Raw genomic sequence first — 24968 nt, 5'->3', positions numbered from 1 at the left:
TTTCCGTTTTCCGGTTTAGTTTTTTAGTATATTTTTATCAAGAAAGAGAGTGTCAAGAGCTAACAATAAAGTCAACCAAAGCTTGACCCATATTTCCATGTTCTCTTAAAAAAATCATATTTTTATTTTAAATAAATATCATGTTTTTATTGAAAGTATATAATAAATAATAACAAACAAATCGCCTTCTTGTAGGCCTACTTCTTGCCCCAATTGGAACCATAAATGTTGGCATAATAGTTCTGCCAGTTGGAATTACTCCACGAAGCATAGGGATTATAATAGTTGGTATTGTAGTACGTGGGATACAGATATTGGCCAATTACATAGGGCCAAATGCGAATCTGTGTATTGCTGTAAGGACTTGGTGTCGTATAGGTGCTGTAGTAGTAAGGATATGGCGTTGTCGTGTAGTAGTAGTTGTTTAAACTGGAGAACGTGGGACTTGGTGTATAGTACGGATTGTATTGGTTATAATACTGGGCAGAAGCAAGCTATAAAAAGTTTATATTAATTTATTAATATGTATTAAAAAAAATCTTTTTTCAATAGTTACCGCTAAAAGGGATGCCGCCAAAAGCATAAAAGCTAAGCTGGATTTTTGTGACATGATGGTTAGAGACTGGATTTAGTTTTCAAACTGACAATTCTTCTCTCCGGCTTTTCTAATTTATAAAAATGTGACCGATGAACAATTTTACGCCCCGCTGGCAGGTGCCAATTTTCCTCCAATTACCATTTTTTACTGGGGATTCGACACTTAGTGACCATTTCGTCATTGAACTTGACTCATCCGGGTAACGTTCGGTGCCAGCAACCAGCATTCAGAGGGGTTGTTTACCCATGGAGTTGATACGGACCCCGGTGGATTCCCGTGACGTGTGCAACAACAACGATAATAGCCCCAAAAACATATTTAACAAATTTGTAAAAACATTTTGTTTTTCGGTAACAAAATTAGTCAATTAATTAGACAAGCATTAAAGGCTAGCAATTGGATTTTGTTTTTATTTCGATTTAAGATTGCTTACAAATATGATAGATTATTTGTAAATTATACAATAATGTGGCGTACCCCTTCGAGGTTGTTCCGGGTTCTTTTATTTCAATATTTTTATTATTTTGGGTATGTAAGTGGGGATTTTTGAAATTTATTTTCTTTTGCAATGGAAATGGAACTGGGACCCATCTCTATATATACATTATATACACATCATCTCGTACTCCTACATTCGACTCAATTAGACTACAATACAAAGGTACAAAACACGAAACTCAACAAAATCGTCAACAAGGCGCTTAAATTAATTCATCTCACTTCCATGGAATTTTATAAATTTTCTTTCTCACAATTACTCAGCGTTTTTCATACGATTTTTAATTTAATTAGTTTTTCAGTTTTTTTTTCTTATTTGATTGTTTTTTCTTTTTTTGCAGAGACAATAAATATTTAATTAGGAGCATTAACTGTTTAGTAATCCTCATCGTCTTCGTCTGGGGGATCTGTGGCATAAGTCAGTTCGTTTAGATAGAACCATTTCTATAAAGGTTTTTGGGGAATTATTATTTAGGATTATCAAGAGAAATAAAATGAGAAATATCTAAAACCTACTGGTGACTCAGTGCAGTTGAAATTATAATCCCAATCACAGATTCTGTACTCCTGGTTAAAACTCGTCTCATTGGCGCACAGATGCGGTATTCTGTTGCCCTCCTCATCGCACATGTGAAATATCTAAAAGAAATAGTTTCAAATTTAACTTGGCATACTTTTAGGCACTTTTCTTTATTATTAAGCTTGGCTTAAAGCTCATCTCACCTGGCAATTGTACTCCATATCGGCATAGAAACCCACGGATCGCCTTTTGCAATCAAATGAGAATGTTATGTTGTCTAAATTCGTCCATTCCTTCGTCTTGTGATTTTGAAATACTGGACTGGCGGGCTCTTGGCCTTGAACGGCAATGGCGGCTAATAGAAGGGGACCTTCATGGCAGGGTAACAGGAATTTTGTATTAAAATAAATCAGTTGAAATATATATTTATAAATATTAATAAGGCTATAGGCTAATAAACTATTTTTTGCACCTGCAATGCTTAGCACCTGCTCAATAGCTTGGCTTTTGTTTAAGGGACTCTCCTTCAGCTTTTGATTCGGCCATGGCCAATTTTATAAGTTATTTGGCTCACGCATGCCCCAACACACTCCAAAACGGGCCAAAAAAAGCGAGCCCCACAAAAATACCACTTGGCTAAGCAACGTGAATGGCTTAATCGACGCACTTAGCATTTAATTTGTGTCTCCGTCCCGCCATCGAGCTGAACCGAGACTGAGGTATTGAGGCCAATACTCACTCACCTAGTAATACGCCGGAAAGCCATAAAAATCTATAACTGTAAACCATTTTTGTGGCGGTGAACATTTTGGCTTGTATTTCTGTTTTTCCTGTCCTGTGTTTGGCTAAAAGTATCGCCTTCAGGCCGCTCTTTTCGATATCACACTGAAAATCCAAATCACGATCGACTCTATCGCTCTCTCTCTCCCTCTGGCCTCTATCCTTCTCTTTCCCGCACTCTCTCTCGCTCTCACTCGCACTTATGGCCGTTCGCTACGTGTCCATTGGGCTGGCTCTGTTTTCAATTAGGAAGCGTGTCTGCGGTTTATGGCCGGCACATGGCTAAAATGAGGAACAAAACAACAAAGTATCATAAAATTAGTTTATTTGGAAATGGACTAGAAAGGTCATTCGAAGATATTTTATATTATAAGAGGTGAAATTTGGGTATTAAATTAAAAAATTATATTAAAAAAAGTGTTTTTTAAGTAATTTCTACCAAGTGGAAACTATGTATGGGTTATACATGTCGTATGAGTAATGTTTTAGATGTAGTTTTTATTAGAAAGAAATTTTAATATTAATTCCTAAAAAAGTGATTTAAACCATATAAGATATATAAAAAAAACATTTTTTATGTTTAAATAGATTATAAAGTTTAAAAATAGTTCTGGGTCAAAGACTTCGACTTGACATTGTGTCGTATGAGTAATATATTTTAAACTTAAAGAAAGATAACCTTAATTAAAAATATCAAAACAAATTCCTTTTCTTAAAAAATTGTATAAATTTATCTTATTTTTTAATGTAAATATTTTATAAAGAATAATAGAATAGTAGCTGACTCATGAATCTCATAAGCTGGGGAATCCCTTGATTTCTTAGAAGTCTTATTTGTATATGATAATCATTATAAATTATGTATTTCTTCCAAATTTCAAAGCTATCAGGTACGGAATGGTACCAATTAGTGATCTAAAAAAATACAAATTTAATCTTTCAGACTAAACATAACAAATTAATATGAAACCCCTTATGTGGCAAGTTATGGGTAACTTTGGCTTAAATCTTAAAAGCCAACAATGATGAAATTCTATTGGCATAACTATATCGAAACTTCCTCCTTCCGTCATTGACAGGTTAAAGTGGGCACCGGCAGCAGCTCATTACAAAACCAGACAGTCGCGGCTTAGACGCAATTTACATGCCAAACCCACACCAAAAAAATAAAAAATAAATACAAAATAAGTTTTTTCGGTTTGACTCATCAAGCCGGATGCCTCTTCGCTAATTGATTTTTCTTCGACATAAAGTCTCAGAGATCAAGCCAAATATGCGGTTCATGGGCCCACACCTTGTCTGTGGCCAACAGGATATGTAATTGTTCAGATTTTGCCACTGACCCACTTTGCTGTCATTCAAAAAATCAAAATTCTATGCCTTCTGCTGACTAATCATTGGCGTAAATTGAATAAATAAAATATTTCATAATGTTTCACATCAATCACACTCTGTCAAATTAACAAGAAACGTATTTGAAATGCTTTAAACGTCATTAAAAGACAATCAGTCAATGGCAGATCCAATCAGCGAAAAGAATTTATTATGCAAAGCCGTTAAGCGATTTTTGGATTGGATTGAAATATTTGCGATCATTTTGGCAGTTTTATTGCTGATTGTTTTTCTCTTCCCCATTTAAGAAGTGAAAGAAGGCCGTGTTCGACCTTGCAGACTCAATTAAATTGTCAACCGCAGAAGAATGGCCGATTCCGTTGATTAACTTTTCGTTGTAGACTTTAGTCTTGGAATGACCCACTCCCCGAATGGCTACAGCATCTTTCACTTTGAGGCCCTCGGGGCCGCGGGTTTAAATCCTTGACATTTTATTGCAATTTATGGCCGGTTGGATGCGTAGATGCCATGTCGATTGCCATATGGCTGGAACGTCCACGGAACATCCCAGACAAAATAATCGTAAATTTTTTTTGTCTCTGGGGCCTCCCGCACAAAAATAATTTTCATCTTCAGCGCCAGGAGCTCAGGGAAACAAAAGTTCGAATGTCTGGGCTTTTGCTTTCTGAAAAAAATGAATGATATGCAAATTTTTCTTCTTTTTTTTTAGCTAAACTATAGTCCATGATGAAGTGAAGGCAGTCTTAAGGCGACGTAAAAGGTCATCAGTGCCAGGCAAAGCAAAAAGTCATCTTCACGCAAAAAACTGGAAACAATTTTAAAGATGGTAGGCCAAAACAAAAATGAAGAAAGAGGTTAAAATAATAAAAATATTTAAAGAACTCCCTTAATTTTTTTAATTACTAAATAAAACTTTAATATCTTCAAATATTTTTTCTAACTGCAGCAAAAGAGGAACGAAACAAAGAGGCGCCTTCAAGATGACACAGCATCCACGACTTGTTCGAACCCTGTCCATTTGGTCATCTTGTCCACTGTCCGTTGTCCGCTGTCCCTTGTCCATCTTTCACCATTTCAACTCACCAGGGTTGCAGCTCAGTGTCATCTCTTCTTGCCCCCGAGGCAGTGTTGCCTGTTTCCGTAAAGTGGACTTTAAAAATCCCCCTTTTATGGCTAATGGGAAAACACTTAATTGAACGCCTACAGATCCTTAAGAGGCTTTTGGCTTAAAGGTAATTGATTTTAACGGATTTCATAAAATATGTTTGGCGCATATTTTGGTTAAGTAATTGAGTAATTAGCCATTCATTTTCAAGTCACGTGTCTAAATTTTATGGCCATATCTTTGTCATATAAAGTAGATAAGTTTGGATAATATTTTTGGCAAGTTTTCTGTTAATTTTAATAAATATTTTTCTTTACAATTTTTATGAAAACTCTTAAAAGCAGATGAGGCACCTGGGTTTCCCCGTTTAAACTCATGGCATCGTCACTTTTGACATTTTCTGACAAGCGTGAGAAGCAGCCTCTAGTCCCTGGCCCTCCTCCCCAAGAGACATACAGGTAGACCCCATCTGGCATGGTCCATCAATTTGCTTTGGCTGGTTGACTCGGTGAAGCCCAAAAGCCGGGTTCTGTGAGCCACCAACTTCCAGCCCGGGCCGAAAAACTAGCAAGTACATTGCATTCTGTGTGCTTGTCTTTAAGCCATCTGCATGCCACAAACATGCAAGACATTTTTTTCTTATTGTATTTTAGATTGTTGTGTTTGTAAAAAATACAAAAAAAAAAAACATTTTGAAAGTCTCATTTTACATTTTATGTTCGGACGGAGGTTTCGTTGATTGGGTTTGCGGCTAATTCGGAAGTTTGTTGGCGTTGCCTTGCGAAACATCGCACTAATTTGTTAATTTCTGACGCGTAACCAAAGGCGCAATGTTTTATGGCTTTTTGGCACTGTAAATTTATGCAAATTTTGGTTTTTCAAATTATATTATTTCTTGATGAAACCCAACACCAAGGCGGAAAATCCAAGAAGAAAGTTTAGGAGCAAGGTCGTTTTGAGATGGGTGTTCGGTAATGGGAATTTTCAATTGAAGTTACTTTTATTTGGGATTTACATATATTAATTGTCTGTTTTATATGAAAGTTAATTTTCAGTTAGGAATTTTTAAAGAATAGTACATAATTTACTAAATCCATAGGTCCCATAAAACCAGAGATTCATGGGACGTGGATTTTATGAAGTATTTTCGAAAATATGTTTCTCAGAAAACTTAATTAAATAAAGAGATCTAAGAACATAGCCGAAAAACTTAATAAAATGTATTAATTAATAAGTAAACATTTAAAAAACACATATATATTAGATTAAAAAAAAAGACCGCATTTTCTTTAAAGTTTAAAGAGTAAAATATTTTCTAAAGTTTATAGATTTCTTTGCCTTTTTCTCTTTTCTTGAACAATAAAGATAGTCCTAGATTATTTAATTGTTTGTTTAATTGAAATAAATTATCCAGTTTCTGATAACATAAAAAAAACAATCTCAAACAACAATACACCATTATATTAAATTTTTTTTTTATTTCTTATTTATTTTTTTTATCTCAACAAGTGCAACAATGTAAGATGAATGAAAAGACAACACAAAAAAAAATTAAAAAGGAAAAGCCGAGAAAATTATTTCACTTATGCATTTGTTTGTGTGTGGAAGTATGTATGTGTGTGCTGCAGCGGAAGCGTCGCTAATTGGCGGAACTGCTGCTCAGCAGCTGCAACAAAAACAACAACAATAACAACAAGAGAAATAACAACAAGAAACACAAAATATGTTGAAATGACGATGATGATGACGACACCTGAGATGGCTTATTGCCACCGCCCCGCCGAATCGGATCTGGCATCGTATATCTCATCGCATCGCATCATATCGGATTGGATCGGATGGAGCACTTACATAACCCCAAAGGCGGTAAACATGGCCTAATCATCTCATCCATCCGACTCCCAAGTAGCGGTTAGCCAAATTGATTAGGCCGACACCGTTGACACTTCCACACATGGACATTTTTTGCGCACAAACACATTTTTCGTTAGAAAACTGATGCCGAAGCTGAAGCTAAAAAAATGGATGCCTGGACATTTAATTGAACGGCAAGCCAAATGAAAAACTTGTTAGCCTGATACCAGATTTACCGGCCATCTCCCCTCTCTGTCGCTCTTGGCCCACTGCTTCCTGCCGCTTCCCCCTTATCGATATTGAAACGCACCGCCCGGCGCCTCACTTCCGCCCTCTTCATCTCCCGGCAACGACGATTATTGGCCTTGAAAATTCGGTACGCAGAAATGCGCTTAATGCGAAAAATCAATATCGCCAAAAACACACACATACTCAGAGTCACACATATTAAGGCCAGTAACAGCAAATCAACAAAAAAAAACTTAAAGAAAAAATATATAAAAAAAAATAATAATACTCAGAAAACCGGCTCGAACTCGGACTTGTACTAAACGAAGCGTTGAATGCAAATTTTTAAATGAAACAGCTATACCAAAAACCCCACAAAATTTAACATAAATTTAAAGAGAATTTAGAGCTTCAAAAAGTTAAAAAATATCTCCACCTCTGCCTATTAAAATAAGATTACTTTCTTTACCCAAACATACAACACTATAATCCCCTAGATATCTCTCTCATAACATAATTGAGTGTGGCAATAAAATTTTTGACAACTTAAGCTGATATTTTAATAGTTTATTTTGGGTTCAGTGCAACCCAATATACCACTAAAAGAAGTGATAAATAATGATATTATTGATCTAAAAAAATAAGAGGAAATACCACTCATTTTCAGGGGGAGGAAGCCAAAGCCAACAAAAATTAAGGGGACAACTTTTTCGAAAGCGGGAAAATGTAATCCAATTAAAACTCAACCAATAAATAACAATTATGGGCCTAAGAAAAAAACAATCTTTCAACTTCCTTAGCAACCGAATTTATTAATTATTTTCATTGTTTGGGAAAAAGGAAGGCGGGGAAGTGGAAAGCAAGCTTAAAAGGTCGCACCAAATCAATAATTAATTAAAATTCCATTAAATGCGGCGATTGGACCGGACCGGCCAAGAAGTAGCATTGATCGATCGATCAGACAATGCCGATTCAGTGATTTAAATGCCATCAGCTGGTGTGTCGGACAACCGCAGAAGCCCCAATAACAACAAAAGTCAGATCAGCTACCGATCTGACCAGAGATATATATACGTGAGATCCAAAGACGATGTCCATCCGTCAGCATTAACATATCGGCAACAATCGGTACAAGGGCATAACATCATCTATCCATCGGTTGATGATGCCGAAAAGGTAAAAATCACTACATACTTTGGTTATCTGGACAGATAGCCATTATATATGGCATATATATACAGATATTTTTAGATTCGATTCGCCGGTAATTTGCTTTGGTAACATCACTCATTGAGGTTGATATTGAGAGGAGATCGACAACTCATCCAATTTGTAGTGCGAATTGAACCCTAAAGGCATATGCCTTTGAAGTGGGAATTAACCCTGCCTCCTCGAAAAATAATAATCATAATGAGATCTTGTTGCCATGGAAGACATGGAAGATGGCCAACATCAGAAGCATTTTTATTTTCATGTCTTGAATGAAAAGTTAAGCCCCAAAACTTGATGAACTTGGCAGTTTTGGTTTCTTTAAGGTGTGATTGAGAAACCTTTTAGCCACATAAATTCAAACTAAACTTAACTCTTATTTTTTAGGAAGTCGATGCTGCTAAAGCTTGCACATTCATCTTGGCGTTGCTTTTATTTATTTTAATGTTTGTCTTAAAACTAGTTCCGATGATCTGCAAACATTAGTGCAAAATTTATGATCATCGATTCTAAAATCTTTCCATGACAACCGAAAAATCGTCAGTGACGCAAAACCGTAAATCCATAATTTAAATGAATTAGTTAACATAAATTGAGGAGTTTATTGATTTTACTTTTTTTTTCGTTTTTTTGGCAATCAAAAATATTTATATTTCTAACGGGAGACTTCACTTGACATTTACGGATGTCTGGCAATTCTAATTCTGGTTTGATTTCTCAATTGCTATTGTAAGTTGAACCTGTTTTTGTACGGTTTTGAACGAGAAACCCTTTTGGTGGAGTTCAAGGCTCGCCACGTGTCGTATACGTGATGTGCCGGCACTTGAGCAAATGCACAATCCACACATTGCAGTCACCACCCCACCGTAAACGCTTTTCACACAATTAAACAGCAGCAATTGCCAAGAGCCAGCAGGCAGCATTAACTAACTGACTTGTAATGTGGCAGCAATAAATTTTATGTAAATCGTTGCCTTTTTTTCTCTGTTTTTTGTGTTTAGTTTAAGTTTTATTGCAGCCACAGAAGAAAACGGTACTGAGAGCTAAACAATGCAAATAAATTACGGCTGCGGGCCTGAGTGTACGGCTACGGGTACGGATACATTGTAAACTGATGTGCATTTGAATGCAGAGATGTACACCCACACCGGCACATACACACATAGATACTGGCATTTTTTTTACAAAGATTTTTCAAGAATGCAGTTCAGCATGCACAGGACAAAATTTAAGATACTTTTAAAAAAGATTTTGAATATAAAACCGAGGTATTTTTTTATTACTTGTTATAAAGTTTTAAAATATAATAACTACTCTTTCAGTGTACTGAACCTGTACTAACAAAACAACAAGTTATTTTAATCCAACTCTTAGATTGCCAAGAATTTGAAACTAAAAAACATCTTGACTGTGTTTTTCTTCAAAAACATATTCAAGAATGTATAATAAAATGAATTAGTAGCTTTTGTGAAACTAAAATAGCTAAAAAATTAAACCGGCTGGGCAAAACAGAACTTGCTAATTAAATAAAATGGTCTGATTTTTAAAAAATGGAACATGATTTCGCATAATACATACTAATGCTAATGATATATTTAGTCAAACAAACTAGTTTCGTTTTAGAGATAAGGTCAAACAATCAAATTTATAAAAATTTATAAACAAGCAAGTTAATTTTTGATAAAATTTCATTTAAAACTAAACTAAAAATATTATTTTGACACACAAACATATATATTCTATAATAAAAAACACTATAATTAATATTAATGACGGCGATAATTTATATCATGTTTAATATTATTTCATGAATAAAACAAAACTATGGTCTAAGATTTATGAAGACTTTAACACATATTAATTTTAGCATAATTTAGTTGTTCATCAAAACATAGAATTAAATATTTTTTTTTTTTCATTTATTTTCCTAGAGATATTCTGAGCTTAGAGGACCCCCCATTGGGTAACTTGTTTACTTATTCTTTTGAATATTCATGTGGCACATGTGGCTAAGAGGCTTCCAACTGGCTACCACAGCATTGTTGAATTATTGGCTGAATGGCAAAGTTTAAACAATTGGCCCGGCCAAGATCCTACTCAAATAGCCATTGAGTGACTCTTAATGATTGGAGGCTTACGCAAATTGCTCCGATTTGTGACAAATTTTCGATGTTTTTTGGTGTTATTGGGTAGGCATTGAATTATGCTAATGATGCCGATAGCGATACATCATTATGTGCGTGGCGAGCAGATCGTTATGTAAGTGATCGGTTTTGGTATTTTTGGTTTTTGGTTTTCTTCAACTCGAATTTGGAGCACGCATTGTATAAGAGCTATACTCTGCAGCCTGCACTTTGCAAGCCAACAGAAAAAATAAATGTATAAAAAATTATCAAGACGAGGGCCTACCTTGTGTCTTTTGGAGGTTGGAGGTTGCACTGAGGCTGGGTAAATCCAAATCAGATCCAAACAAACAACAACAACAACAATAACAACAAGAGTGACGAAAAATTCGCGCAAATCCAACAAGCGAAACCGAGAGTCGAGGGGCACTGCAAACGACTTTCTTGCCAAATCTTTGAGGCTGCCGCTTAATTATTTTTGAAAACGCATTTGCATAAGATTTTCTCGCTGGCTATATTAATATATACATATATTTTTTGTTTGTTGATTTTTTTTTCTTGTTATTTCTTTTTTTTATGTAATAAAAACTGGAACTGGAAAAACTATATCTATTACGATGGCGATTTCATCGGCAATTGTTGCTGCTGTTAATGGTGTTGCTATTTTGCTATTTCACCACCCAGAAAAAAAAAACAGCAACAATATCTTTTATTTTATACATCTATCTCTATATTTATATATATATAAATTATATATATAGATAAATATTGCTTTTTCTTCACACGCACACACCGACACGGACAATCTGTGAGATACACGCGCACGCCTCGCCTTGCCTCGCCGCGTATCCGTTGGATGCAAAGACAAAGACAAATCAACAACCGTTCGCTTTGGAGCACGTCGCACGAATAAAACGGCTAAAACGGCCCAAAGACCAGGCCAACCAAGCCAAACACTTGACGGTCCGCAAAAACACACAGTCAGAGAGGCAAAAAAAAAAAACAGTAAAAATAAATAAAAAACTTAAAAAAGGCAACTCGAAAATACAAAATACAAAGTCAACGGCAAAGTCAAAAGACAGGCGCGAAATGAAAAGTGTTTCTTGGGGCTTGTCTTTGGTTGGTTTATTATTGTTTTTTGTCTCTTATTTTTTTTTTTGATTTTTTGGCCAATGCATTTGCTTTTGGCCTCGTTAGCTTACGGTTCGAAAACTTGGGGAGACGGTCGTGAAAACGTTTGCAAAGTCAGCGTTCAACTGGTTCGCAGGCCGCCGCTCAAATTGGTTTTATACGCGGATCGTATCGGATCGGTTGGGATCGAAACGTATCCGACCGAATGCCAGCTGAGTGCTGCTGGCTGAGCAGCGAGTATCTCAGAGATACATCCGTTGCATTCGCAATCGCAGAAGAGCTGCTGGTAGTCCATTGAGGTAGGTTGAGCGCTCACAGACTCCAGCACCAGCAGCATCAGCCTAGAGCGTGGTGTGGTGGCTGGTGGTTTCTTGTCGGTGGTGCCAACTGGTTCCACTTTGCATCAATTTTCCCCCAAGATCTCAGCGAGTTGGGTTTTCTGATTCAAGCAGTCATGGTTCATTCAAAATTCAGCCACTTCATCTGTAAGTTCATGGCTAGACAAATATGCGAATACTGATTAACTAGTTCTATATAATGGCCAAGACTATTGACGCATTTAAAAGCTTATAGTTCTTGGTTGGACCTCTTAATACGCTTTCTCAAGGTAATTCTTAGGGTTCTTCAAAATACAGAAAGATTCTAAGATAAGATAATAATTTATAGGAATATTTCCACAGAAACCTCATTTGATTTTATTAATTTTAAATGGCGAAAAGATTGCCACCATAAGTTGCCACAATTGGAGGGTATTCTATACCCAGTCTTGCCTTAGAGTGCTACGTCCTTCCTTTCTCGTTTTTAATTAACATAATTAAAACAAAATAAAGGCGAGCAAAACCACAGAATGTATAAAATGAAATTAGCATGAGAACAACTTTTAGTTTTTATATACTTTTAATTTTTGGTTTTCTGTTTATTTTTTTGGGAATCTTCTGTTGTGTGAGCGTTGTTTTTGGAATGCTGTTAACTTTGCGTCAAGTTCATCAAACACGTCTGATTAGGAGACCGCCCGCTCCAACTGGTTACTGACCACCACCACCAGTGGTCACCAGCCCCTTCATGTCTGAAGTCTGAATCCGAGTGTTTTTTTTAGGGGGGGTTTTCGGGCTAGTCAGCTGGTCATTTGAATGCCAAAGGCATCGCACGCTGCTCTTTTCACATTTGCCGTTGCCGTTTCTGTTGGTCTTTTGGCTTTAAAAAGCAATTTATGATGAGCGCAAACAACAAATTTATGACCAGCCAGTCAGCCAGCCGACTCCGACACCGACACCGATCGGAATCACGGAATCAGACACCGACCCAGCCGAATGATGCGAAACTCTTTTTTCTTAAATGTCAAACTAATTTAAGCCAGGCGATCCATTAAAACTGGATTAATTAAAGCCGCAACGGCAGTCACAGCCAAATGAAGCCATTGATAGTGATCAAGTATCCAAAATTTATATATTTCTATGGCTTGATGGCTCTCAAGCGCTAAAATCACTGACTGGATGGTTGATTGATTAGCTTATTAAATGAAGATTGTGAATCTTGTTCATTAACTATATTTTAGCAGAGGTTTATATGAAAAAAGTTAACAAATTAGTTAGTGGCTTGTACTAGTTGTTTAACAACTAATAACATCAATCTATAAAATAGTATGAGCTACTTTAAGGGACCTTCAAGCCACATAGGAATTCTTACAAACCTATATTAGCTTAGCCATTGTGTGATTCACAGACAAATTGCTTTTTGAATGGTCTGGTTTTAGATTATATTGAATGCCTGACTAATAGATCATTTCAATAGACTGTCTGATTGATTATGGACCGTATGTACTGGCGCCCAGAGGTTGTCATTCAATTGGCAGTTCCGCCAAAGATCTATGTCTCCCAGCGTCTGTCTGGTCGAGTGGTCGAGTAGTGTGTAATTAGCACACTTTGCTTATATAATTACTTCAAATATTTTAATTAACAAGTGGCAACTAGCAGGGCGTATGCGCAATACCCGCTGCTCTCGGTGCTGCACTTGGTCAATTAGAGTCGAGTGGCCCACAAGCTGTGGCTCATTTCCAATACGGGCCACAAAACCCGAAAAGGAAAGGAAAGGTGTTGACCTTGTCAGGCCAGCACGCACCTCCGAGGCGTTAACTCACCTGGTTAGCCTTCTTCTGCCCAAAACACTTTAAGTCTTTTTTAATTTAAAACAAAACCAAAAATGAAATAAAATAAAATGAAATATATTCCAAAATGTCCAATGATAATGTCCAATGGAAACTCTTCAGAAGCCGGTCCGAAAATTAAAAAAAAAAAGTGAAAGTTCCCCGGAGCATCGTCACATCGTCCCTAAATCATTTCAAGTTCAAGGTTTTTTGGTCACTGGTATTTAAACATTTTCACATTTCAAATGTATTTTTTTGTTTATGCCCCCACATATATGTATTTTTTTAACACTTATAAATATATATATTTGCGCTAATTTCTTGACATTTACCGCTTTCGTTTAGGGGGTTTGTTGTTGCCATACTTGATCACCGAAATTATGTCCATAATTACACTGATGTTAATCGATTTTTAAGTTGTATACCCCAGAGGAGTTTGCTCTTTTTTTTTTCTTTATTTTTCCTTTTTTTTTTGTAGAGCGGATTATACAACAAATATTTAACACCTTGCAGACAATGGAAGTTGCGGGCTTTATCGCTTTGAATTGCTTGCTGACTCGCATTTGAATTGGTTTTCAAATCCACTCAGTAAATTAAATCGTGTAGATTCCATTCGACGGGTAATAACCCGTCCAATGTTGAAAGTCAATAAAATATCAAGTTTTAATTTATTTTTTATATTCAGTATACAATATTTTGTTGTTGTTTGTTTCGTTGCCAATCAGCCAAAATGTTTGCATTCAAAGCACTCACACTAACTGCATGCTATTATCTAGAGCATGAAATCCAACTGACCGCCTCACTGGATCTCAACTGGACTGAACTAAACTGGACAAGTGGCTGGTGGCCAAGAGATTGCTAACAGAAAACAGAATCTACCAGATTTCGATCGGATTCGGATTCGGTTCCGAACGCCTTTTTATTGCACTACAAAGTGGATAAGCTTGTCATGGGATTAACTAAAGCCATTTGACTTTTTTAGTATTAAGGTAATTAAGTTATATAGATCCAGTAGAAAAAGCTGAATTTTTGATTCTATAGAGCTGTCATTAATTACCCTATTTCGTAGCTCAAAGAAACCTATTTAAAACTGATTAAATCTTCAATCGAGTACGCCCCATTCACTGCCATTCCACCCACAATTTGTTCAGCTCCTTTCCTTTCGCTAAATATGCCCAAATAATTCTGTCCACACTTGCCCAATCAGACCCGTTTCCGTAACTAATCTGTCTGGCGGTGCAGTGTATTGCAATTTACCTAAGCAGCATCCACCGACAATGGCTATGGAAAATAAAAAACCTCTGCAGCAGCCAATGAAGTCAATTACTCAATTCCCCCAGAGGGTGCCAGGAGGGCAATGGAGCGAGTGGGGGCGGTGGTGTGTACCTTGGGTGATGGCAAACAATTGCTGCTTGAAACTGAAGTTGAATTGGCGGCGAATGCAACCGAGTCCGGCTCTGCCTGCCCGCCCTCTTGGCTACTGAGAGCTCTACTAAAATTCCAATTCAGACTAATTTTGTTGGCTATAAGAAGATCACAAACACATACAAGACATCAAAGTGTTGACTTGACTAGAGGAAATAAGTTGGCTTTAAAGCTTAGACCAAGAATGGTGTATATTTTTGATAGTTTTTTTTTCTTGAGGGAAGCTATTTTAATAATATAACTTCTAAATAGCTTACTAATAGAGAAAATTGTATAATGTATACTTAATTGTTCCTTAAATATTTTTTTTTAGAAAACAGAATTCATAGTAACTTATTTTTAGTCATCACTGATGAAAATTCACGTGTAACCAGGCTCCGTGGAAATACTCTAGCTGAAAAGGCAGGGGCGCGAGAAAAACAAAAATAGTGAGGCGACTGTCGTCAGGCGGCCGCGTTCGTTTCTTAAGTCATTCGTTTTGCCTGACACTAAACTGTTGCACTAAAGTGTTGAGTTTGTTTTTTGGTGGCTGTGCTTTGGCTCTGTTGGGCTGTTGTTTGTTGTTACTTTGATTTTGTGGTGGCTGCTGTGGCTGTTGGCTCTGCTTGTTTGTTGTTGTTTGGCGCTTGTCGATTTTACAGCCAAGTTTGTTTTGGGCTTTGTACATACATACATTTAGTTATTTTTATTTTTGTGATTTTTTGCTGCTTGTTTTTCTACATTGCCATGTAGTTGGGTCAGGTTGCAGATTCGAAAGTGGGTCAATTTATTACTGCAATGAATTGGTAACGCTGTTGATGCTATTTGTTGCTGCTCGCAGGGTTTTTATTTTGCTTAAATTTAATTAACTGCAATCATTTGTTTTTCGTTGTCCGGCGTTTGTTGGCCGTGGTGGGCGTGTTCCTCAATTAACTGCCAACAAATTTTGAACACATTCCGCCGCATAGAGGGGGCCACAGAAAATGATGATGCTGCCGCGACCGGGGAGATAAGGGAAGGTCATCCCTCGGGGCCGATGGACCAGGAATAGCCATCAGCTGGATGTGGGTTAAATGTTAAGCCATGTACTCGGGCCAAGCTCTGGCCGATCCGACAATGATGAGCCACACATTGCACATTGCATAAGCCGCGTGAGCAGCCTCCGGCACCGGCAGCACCTGGAAAATAGTTAGATCACACTTAGAAATATCTTTTTTGAAAATAATATAATTTTATATTATTTATACTTTTATAGAAAGAGAGTAAACATTTAAAAGTAAAAACATTTATATAAATTTAGTACGATTTGCGCAATCAGTTTAAAGCTAATCGTAAAGTAACCACCTAATAAAGTAATTACAAGCTTATCGCTTTATTGTTAAGGAAATGTTTTCCCCAAGTGCATAGCCAAATGGTAAAATGGTAGAGTGCAGGCCATAAATACGACTAGGCAGAGTGCTCGAGTGCCATGTACAAGCCATTAGGGAAGACATGAACGATGCTGGCTAACGCTGCAATCTGTTTTCCTTTGGTTAATGTCTTCGATTTCGGCTTGGATTTTATGTGTGAGAAATCCTCCAAATTGGTAGACTGTCTGTCTTAAACGCATTTTCGGTCATTTCGAGCGTGTTTTATGTGCAGTCGGTGCAAATAAACCAAGGCAACAGAAGCCAATGAATTTCCATTGTGGGAGTTAACTCAACATCGAAGTTGTCTAGCATCCAATTCATCTTACCACTGTCTTTAAATAGAAGAGGGTCAAACGGCTAACGGAAATAATCAGAAGATTAGTAGTTTGGTAGGAATACCAGAAGACATTCAAGGCTCAAACTAGAAAGAATGAGTGAAAGAGAGTTTTCAAGTTTAAAGAACCATTAAAACAAGGATTCTTTTTAAATTTCTTTTTCAATAAAAGAAATTTTGAGTTTCCTCAGTAAATAAACTTTGAAGGATTATAATTATTTTTTTTTAAATAACATTTTAGTTTAATTTTTATTTTACATACCAGAATTTATATTATCTACATGGAAATGTCGAAAGGCAGAATACTAAAGTTTACCTTACATACGATCGAATGAAAAAAGCTTCTACAATAAGCTTTTGCAAGCAGTTCAAACTTTTTAAAAATAAAACAAAAAAATACAGTGTACTTCAGTGTTGATTTTGCAATATAAAGAAAAGTTTAGAAGTTACTTTAGCAGTTTTGAAAACATGGTAAAACATTGTAAGCTCTTATCTAAAATAATAATAATATGATAGCTTTTAAGATTATTTATGTAAATCCCTGCGAAGCTCTATAGCCTCCGCTTATTCTCAAAATGCAAACAAAATAAAAAACATTTTTAGGAAATCTACACCCTCTGATTGTTTTTATTATTTTTTCCGTTTAACCATTAGTCTTTTATTTCAAACATTTAAAGCGAAAAAACCCCAATGGATATCCATCAAATCGCCAGCTGTTTTGTGGAGTGGCGCCTCTCGATGCGATAATGAACAGTAATCCAATCCTCTTTGTGGGCCCCCGCAAATGGGGAGAATCCAAGTCGCCAGCTCGACTCTGGTCTGCTGTGCATAATCAGAAATTCAGAGCCCATAGGAAAACGCACACTCATCAAATAACAGAGAAACGCCTTTTTATTCAAAAATATACATTTATAAATTATTAACTAATAAATAATGCCGGGCATAAATAAACAATCCAGATGTAGCTTCCTCGATGCCAGTGGGATATTTACTATAAATTTGGAGATTTGAAGAACCTGAAAAATGGGTTATTACATTATGACTACTGGTGCTCCATTCTCCTTTGATTTGGTAACTGTAATCGTCAATCCGTTTTAATGATGACTTTTGCCTTGGTACACCTAACCTCTTATAGGCTATGTCTGATCGAAAACACAGACAAAGCCTAGTAGAGGCTAGATCTATAAGGAAATTTTCGATTTAGAACGTAGAGCATATTGCCACGCCCACACGTGGTATACGTAATGTTGTCAGCTTTTCCAGCCATGTTTCTTCCTCAAGACAGCCCACTGCACAGCCCCCACACCCAACCGGAAAATGATGGCAGAAATAATACTAAAAAACTAGTAAAGCAGCTGCGCAAAAAAAAGCATTTGCTGCGCCGCTTTCTTTTGATTTGAATTTTCGCTTTTTCGCCGATCGACGTCTTAATTTATTAACTTGTTGCCGCCGCCGTTTCGCATTTCGTGTTTTGCGTACAGTTCATGTTTGATCTTTATTCGTTTCAGTTTTTTTTTGTGATTGTGTTTGCTGCTGTTTAATATAAAAGTGCCACGTCTTTCACACAAAACTTTCACTTTTGGGGCTCGTCAAGAGCCCAAATTAATTGCAAGCCAGTCGAAAAAATTATCGGCGAGCGAAATGCCGAGCGCCCAAATGGAACGACCGCCGCCTCGCAAATAATTCAGCTCGTTTCTTCTGCGATTAGCAGCCAAGCGACCGGGCCAGAGAGAGGGAGAGCGAATCGTTGGGGCCTCCAGCGATAGAGGGAATAAGGGGAGCACGCCCTCAAACACCGACAAGCATGAATGTTTGGAGATATGTGTGTGCATTTAAAGTTCAAGTTCAAAGCAACGAGAATGCGAATTAGAATTCCTGCTGAGAGAGCGGCAAAAATGGGGAGAGCAAAGCGTGTGGCCAAGTGCACGTAGACCGTGCAAAGAGATCATTGGCTACACTTGGAAAAATACCTCATTAGCGGAGGAAGTCTATAAAGATAAAAAACTAAAACCCCATAAATAGGGGAAAGGAAATGCAAAGATAAAACAAAATCTACTATCTACACAATAAAATTTGAGTTTTTAATGGTATTTAGCAGTACTTTTGATCCACAACATATGTACTCCTCACCTATCATTTTCTATCCCTTTTTATTTAAAATATCCCCTCTGCAAAAATTCCAAATCATTGATATTTCCCCGTGTAGACCTTTCTATTTTGGAGCTCTCGCTCTCCGGCTCTCTGTGTCTTTATGAATAGATAAAACTAGCGCTAGTTTCTCTTCGCCTTGCTTGTTGTAGTTGTGTTTGTAGTTTGGGGAGCAAAAGTAATCCATGTCAGTAGAACACTTTCGATTTTCTTTTTTTTTTTCTCGCTTTTTTTGTTTTATTTTTGTGACGCGAAGCGCGTCGCGTGGCGTGCGAAATTTTTATTTTACGCCAAGTAGCTTTTACTCTTTGTGATTATTAGCTGCGAATTGTGTTTTTATTGCATTTTCCAAACTTTCACTTTACGGCCAGAATTAAATTTTTTTTTTTTTTTAAACACTATGAGTATTTTTTTTTATTTGGTTTAAAGCTTTTTGAATTTGGTCCTGGGTGGATTTTTTCTGCGATCTCGACACTTGCACAGTTTTGGTTTTAATAAACCCGAGTACGAAGTGATTTTATGCTTTTATAGTCACCGGCAGCGCCGCCGACAGCACAATTGGCAGCGCAGTCGACTTCAATGGCCGCCATACGCAATGGCGGCACCGAATGCATCAGTGTGTGCGTATGCCTGTGTGTGTGTGTGATCGCTGCGGCTGCTTTCGCATGCTTCATTTTATTATTTTGTTTGACTTTTTTATATGCGAGAAAAGTAAAGCGACGGAACGAACGGCGACTGAATGAACATTTTGCATCTTTCGATCGCCGCTTATGTATATATTGGAATTGGCCTGGCCCTGGCAATGCCGGCCCTCGGTCGACGTCGCAGTGGCTGCGCACACTCACACCAGAACATGTGAATATGAGTTACTTGAGCATCGTTCTGTTTTGTACTTGCTTGTTTCTTGGTTTCGCAAGTTTTTTTTGGGGATCTTGGCTTTTCTTTCTTGCTTTTTTTAGCGACCCACTCACACACATATACACACGCACGCATTGGCACATCTTTTTGGCGCTCTTCCTGCAGCCTCCACCACAAAATACAGCCACATGTCTTACTACATTGTAGGTTAAGAAAAGAGGTTAGTGTTGTAAAACATTTCATTTTCGAAATTTTGTTTCATAGCTTTTTCAGCCTTGTTACTAAGCTTTTAATTCTAAAAGTAGTATAAAAATATTTTAAAAAATAAGTGTTTCTATAAATGTATCCCCTATTGCACTTTTCCAGACACGTCGCTGCTGCAGTCTCTTTCCGTCCAGGCCTTGTTTCTGCCGTTGGGTGTTGTCTGCCTTGTTGTTTAAATATTTTTGCCTGTTTTTTTTTTGTTTTTTGGAGCTACTCTCTTCTCTCCGAGGGCGCAAATTAAGTTCAAGTCATTAAACTGGTCAACTAAAATAACGTGCCATCCGAGCTGGCGAGGCATTAACTTAAGATCAGTTCATAAAGGAGTAAACAACAACAGGAACATCTTGATCACTTGCGGTTGGTTACTTAAATGCTGTTTAAGGGACCAAAAAGTTATTGACCGACTTTAGTGTAATCTGAGTAGCCATGACATTCAATGCCCTCCCTGGAAATCGGGCACCATCTCAGAAACGCGCCAGCTGAGCGAAATAACATAACTGTTCGCACTTTGGGGGATAGATTTTAGCCAAAATTACAGTTTAATATCTATAAGATACTATATTAATATTATATTTATTGGTTGATAATAATATTAAAGTTCAACTGTACTTTCCAATCAAAAATATTTAATTTTTTAACATTTTAGAAGTACTATTAATCAATTGATTAATTTTCGTATTTAGCAACCCCCATGGAATTATGACTGATCTGTACTCCCCTCTTAAAATGGAAGTATTGTAAGTCCCCGAAAAAAATTAAGAATTGATAAATTAACTTGAACTCCCCATACACGCGCAGACGTTAATTATACGCCATGTATATCAGTCGACGTTGTGTTTCTTTTTTTTATGGATTTTTTTGTTGTCTTATTTGTTATATTTTCTTATTCTGGGGAATGCAATGAACTCCACCACAGCGACGACTTTGCGCTTGTTTATTTAAAAATAAAAATACAATTTAAAAAAACGCTGAAAAAAAAGAGAAAGAATCGCAGAACAAAAATCGAATCAACAAACAAAAGGAATTCTTTGTTTATGGCACTGCCAACCTGTGCCCCATCTGTGTGTGTGTGTGTGAGTGCGATACGAAGCTCGATTGCTATCTCAGTTGCACACACTTTCTTAGTTGCTTGTCAATTGGGGCGCGAATTGCAATTTTTCGGGTATTTTTTTTGTGGGGCGTAGGATGTGTGTACAGGCAGTTCATTGGCATTGTGTAGATTTTATTTATCAGTTGGAATATTTTGCTAACAAATTGCAGTCAATGACATTAACCGCACAAACGCACACACATGCAGAGCGGATGTGGCAGACTCTCCCACTCGTGCGCTCTCTTTCTTGCGTGGGGGGCCGTCGGGAAAGGAGTGAAAAGAGAAGGAGCGATTGCGAACAGGTCACGCAAGCGCACAAAAGTTTATTCATCTCGCATCTCACCGAAATGCGCAGCAGCAGAATCGACAGTTTCCGAAGCCCCAATCGATAAAGTGGAGATAGAAAGAGAGTCACTTGTGCCAAGCTTGGGGAGCTCAAGGAAGAATGAAAACATTCACACTGGAAATTATTTAAACTTTAATAAAAAAGACTCAGAATAAAAACCTTAATGCCCTAAAACCCCTTTAAATAGTACAAATAACCAAATTCTACTTCTAAAGCTTTTAAAAAAATCCACAATTTAATGCGGCCTATATACGCAAGAAAAGGATTTTTGATCTCAAAAGTAGGCTTTACTTTTTTTTTAATGTCCTTCATGGTCTTTTTAATGTTCTATGTGGTACTTATAAAGAATTATTCTATTGGATTTTTTTCCGTGCAGCAAGCTTTACTTTTTCGGGTTGTTTGTCGAAAAACAAAAAATGAGCGGAGGGGTCTGGGAGGTGGTCTGTGAGGGCGACTGCAAAATTGTTTAATTATAAAATGTAAAAAACGAAGCAACTTCCAGAGATCCAGAGAGCCAGCCCCTGAGTGAGTGTGCGAGAGACGGAGATAAAGTTTTTGTTGAAGGACACACACGGTCTTTAAAAGTGAGTAATGCACTGGAGGTTGTTGACTTTCTTGCTCCGCCGCTGCTCCAACGCCGCCTTTGCCTTGTATATATATACAAACATATATATTTATTATTTTTATACTTATTTTGCACTGTCCACTGATGTTGTTGGAGCTTCTGCTGCCGATATTGTATGGTTGTAGCTATATCTGTATATTTTTATATGTATGTGAAGAATCTTTTGTTATGCGTTTTTATTTTTCGGTTGCTTTCTGCCGTATTAGTGTATCTGTGTGTTTGTGTCTGTGTTGTACAAAGTCAAAGTGATTAAACTTTATGCGCAATTTATTTTGCATTCACCACAACAACAGCACTTGGCAGCACACCAGCTAAGCCAAAAAAAAAAAAAGCTACAGAATTATTGTTTAATGCTAATTTAACACACTTCAAATGCGGTATCCAAAAATGTTGCTAAAATTGCGTTTACAGGTTCAGCAATCGCGTTCTGAGATAAGCAAAACGATAAGCGTGCACAGCGAGAAGTATTGAGATAATTTCTATCACAAAAGATTAGAAAATATCAAAATATTTGCACCAATGTTTATCACTCAACCAGTATAAATTATTATTTAATTTTCAGAATATCAGTAGTCAGACTTCTAAAATTAGTTTTTGGACAAACGAATAATATTTCAGACCCCATATTGTTTTAAACTTTCGTCTGAAAATAATATTTAATTTGACAAAAAACACAGTTTTCATATTTCAAAATATAATAATATTAATCCCTTAAATAAAATCATTGAAAAATTTTAATTTCTGATGGTTTTTTAAATTCATAAACTTGAAACTGTACGAATATCGTGACTTAAATCTTCACAGAAAACATGTGCCTAGATGCGGGTGTCCCTTCTTCTCTGCCAACGCCCTCGTTTTTCACTCCCCATATATATATTTTTTTTTTTTTAACCAACTGACTCAGAAGTTAATTTTACCCTTGTGTGTGACTGGGGCCCTTTTTTGTGCGAATTGGGAAATTGCAGTTGGAACTGCAACAACTGCAGCAGCAGCACCAGCAACATGCGGTTAAAAGTTGACACTTAGCAGACGCCACAGTCAACCGCAAAGAATGCAAGCTAGGGTCCTTTTAAAGACAAAAAAAAAAGTTAATAAACGATATGATTCAAATTGACTATAAAGGGGTAAAAACCATTAAAAAATAAACCTGTATTGAATAAGATAATAATATTTAGCTCATTGTCTTTTAGGAGAGATAAGGAGCTTACTACTATATTGTACTAGGTGAATAATATAAGTTTTATTAATGTAAAACCTAAAAAAAAAGTTATTTTTATGTGTACATTTTTTATATCCAAAAAAAAAGTCCATCTGAATCGCGTGCAGCCAACCTCCAGATGCGCACAATATGGTGCTCCTTCCAGCGTCATGGCCACAGTTGCAGTGGCTGCAGTTTTTTTTTAATATATTTTTTTTTTGTTAATATTGCTGGTGGTGATGTTGTTGTGGCGACTTGCGACTTTTGTGGCTGTTGTTAATCGTCTTGACAGCGCAGTCACATTGTGCGTGCTGCTCCCAAGGCCAGTGCAATATTTTACACGAGTGACATCGCCGGCGAACTTCCGTCAGAGTTGCCTTGTTGCTCCTCTCCTACACCAAAGAAAATTACAAACAAAGGTGTTAAAAATTATAGGAATGACAAGAGGCTATACAAAATATGTCAAATAATCCTATAAACTGTAAACTATATATTATATTTATTTAGACATTTTTATACCCTTGCAGAGGGTATTATAATTTTGTCCAAAAGTGTGCAACGCAGTGAAGGAGACATCTCCGACCCTATAAAGTATATATATTCTTGATCAGGATCACCTCCTGAGTTGATATGAGCATGTCCGTCTGTCCGTCTGTCCGTCTGTCCGTCTGTCCGTCTGTCCGTCTGTCTGTTTCTACGCAAACTAGTCTCTCAGTTTTAAAGCTATCGTCTTGAAACTTTGCACACACCCTTCTTTCCTTTGCACGCAGTATATAAGTCGGAACGGCCCGGATCGGCCGACTATATCCTATAGCTGCCATATAACTGATTGATCGGAAATGGTATAACTTTGGTATTTTTAGAGTTAGAGAGTTCAAATTTCACATGAGAGCTATTTTTGGCAAAATATTACGACATGCCAAATTTCATAAGGATCGGCCGACTATATCCTATAGCTGTCATATAACTGAACGATCGGAAATGACCCAACTTTCGTGTTTTTGAAGATAGAAAGCTGGAATTTAGTACAGACTCTATTTTTGGTCAGTTGATCCAACCTACCAAATTTCATTAGGATCGGCCGACTATATCCTATAGCTGCCATATAACTGAACGATCGGAAATGGTATTTGGTAGAAATATCAACTTTCGTATTTTTGAAGATAGAAGCTTGGGACTTTTTTTAGATTTTGTATTGTAATAAATTGGAGTATATATTCCTATTCCCATAAGGATCGGCCAACTATATCCGATGTTTGCGATATATATCCGGTTTTAACTGCAAGGGTATATAAACTTCGGCTCAGCCCGAAGTTAGCTTTCCTTTCTTGTTTAGATTTTGTATTGTAATAAATTGGATTATATATTCCTATTCCCATAAGGATCGGCCAACTATATCCGATGTTTGCGATATATATCCGGTTTTAACTGCAAGGGTATATAAACTTCGGCTCCGCCCGAAGTTAGCTTTTCTTTCTTGTTTTATACATGTTTTTATTTATTATTTCCCTGTGTATTAAGTTTCCTTTTTTTCTGTTTTATTGTGCGTCATTGTCGGCAACTGCAACTCATTGCTTTATTTGTGTTTCCCCAGTTTAACTCCTTCCATAAACACGAACTCCCGATCGTTTAACACCCACTGTAAGTGGAATGGCAATCCAGACAAGTTCTTCGAACGATGGCACTGGAAAAAAATATCTTTCAGTTTTACATTAAAATCCATTTTTATTTCAGAGTTTATCAATCTAGT

At 36.9% G+C, this 24968-nt stretch overlaps 2 protein-coding genes across 3 annotated transcripts; both read right to left on the bottom strand.

The window, feature by feature from the left end:
- Positions 1-169: 169 nt before the first annotated feature.
- LOC108134262 (uncharacterized) lies at positions 170-884 on the bottom strand. The gene is made up of 2 exons (XM_017254511.3): positions 557-884; positions 170-494 (listed from the first exon to the last, which is right to left on the bottom strand). Exons 1-2 carry the CDS (start codon positions 608-610, stop codon positions 198-200), a joined length of 351 nt encoding a protein of 116 aa, XP_017110000.2. The 5' UTR covers positions 611-884; the 3' UTR covers positions 170-197.
- Positions 885-980: 96 nt separating this feature from the next.
- On the bottom strand, positions 981-11522 carry ckd (cracked). 2 transcript variants are annotated; one of them, XM_017254510.3, is made up of 5 exons: positions 11471-11522; positions 2360-2678; positions 1820-1986; positions 1613-1735; positions 981-1540 (listed from the first exon to the last, which is right to left on the bottom strand). In XM_017254510.3, the coding sequence occupies exons 2-5, from the start codon at positions 2421-2423 to the stop codon at positions 1472-1474; spliced, it is 423 nt and encodes a 140-aa protein (XP_017109999.2). In that variant the 5' UTR covers positions 2424-2678; positions 11471-11522; the 3' UTR covers positions 981-1471. The 2 variants fall into 2 exon arrangements, with proteins under 2 accessions (XP_017109999.2, XP_017109997.2); XM_017254508.3 differs by lacking the exon at positions 11471-11522 and adding an exon at positions 10555-10986.
- Positions 11523-24968: the final 13446 nt, after the last annotated feature.

This window comes from Drosophila bipectinata, chromosome 3L (assembly GCF_030179905.1).
Source record: "Drosophila bipectinata strain 14024-0381.07 chromosome 3L, DbipHiC1v2, whole genome shotgun sequence".
Taxonomy (NCBI): domain Eukaryota; kingdom Metazoa; phylum Arthropoda; class Insecta; order Diptera; family Drosophilidae; genus Drosophila; species Drosophila bipectinata.
The sequence above is the reverse complement of the archived record's forward strand: the minus strand, read 5'-3'. Positions and strand labels throughout refer to the sequence as shown.

Excerpts from the sequence above, each read along its gene's own strand:
- LOC108134262 (XM_017254511.3), bottom strand. The coding sequence starts at position 610 with ATGTCACAAAAATCCAGCTTAGCTTTTATGCTTTTGGCGGCATCCCTT. Across the intron at positions 495-556 it reads TGGCGGCATCCCTTTTAGCG|CTTGCTTCTGCCCAGTATTA; the intron begins GTAACTATTGAA and ends AACTTTTTATAG.
- ckd (XM_017254510.3), bottom strand. The coding sequence starts at position 2,423 with ATGTTCACCGCCACAAAAATGGTTTACAGTTATAGATTTTTATGGCTT. Across the intron at positions 1,987-2,359 it reads GCTTTCCGGCGTATTACTAG|GTCCCCTTCTATTAGCCGCC; the intron begins GTGAGTGAGTAT and ends CCTGCCATGAAG. Across the intron at positions 1,541-1,612 it reads TCAACTGCACTGAGTCACCA|AAATGGTTCTATCTAAACGA; the intron begins GTAGGTTTTAGA and ends AAACCTTTATAG.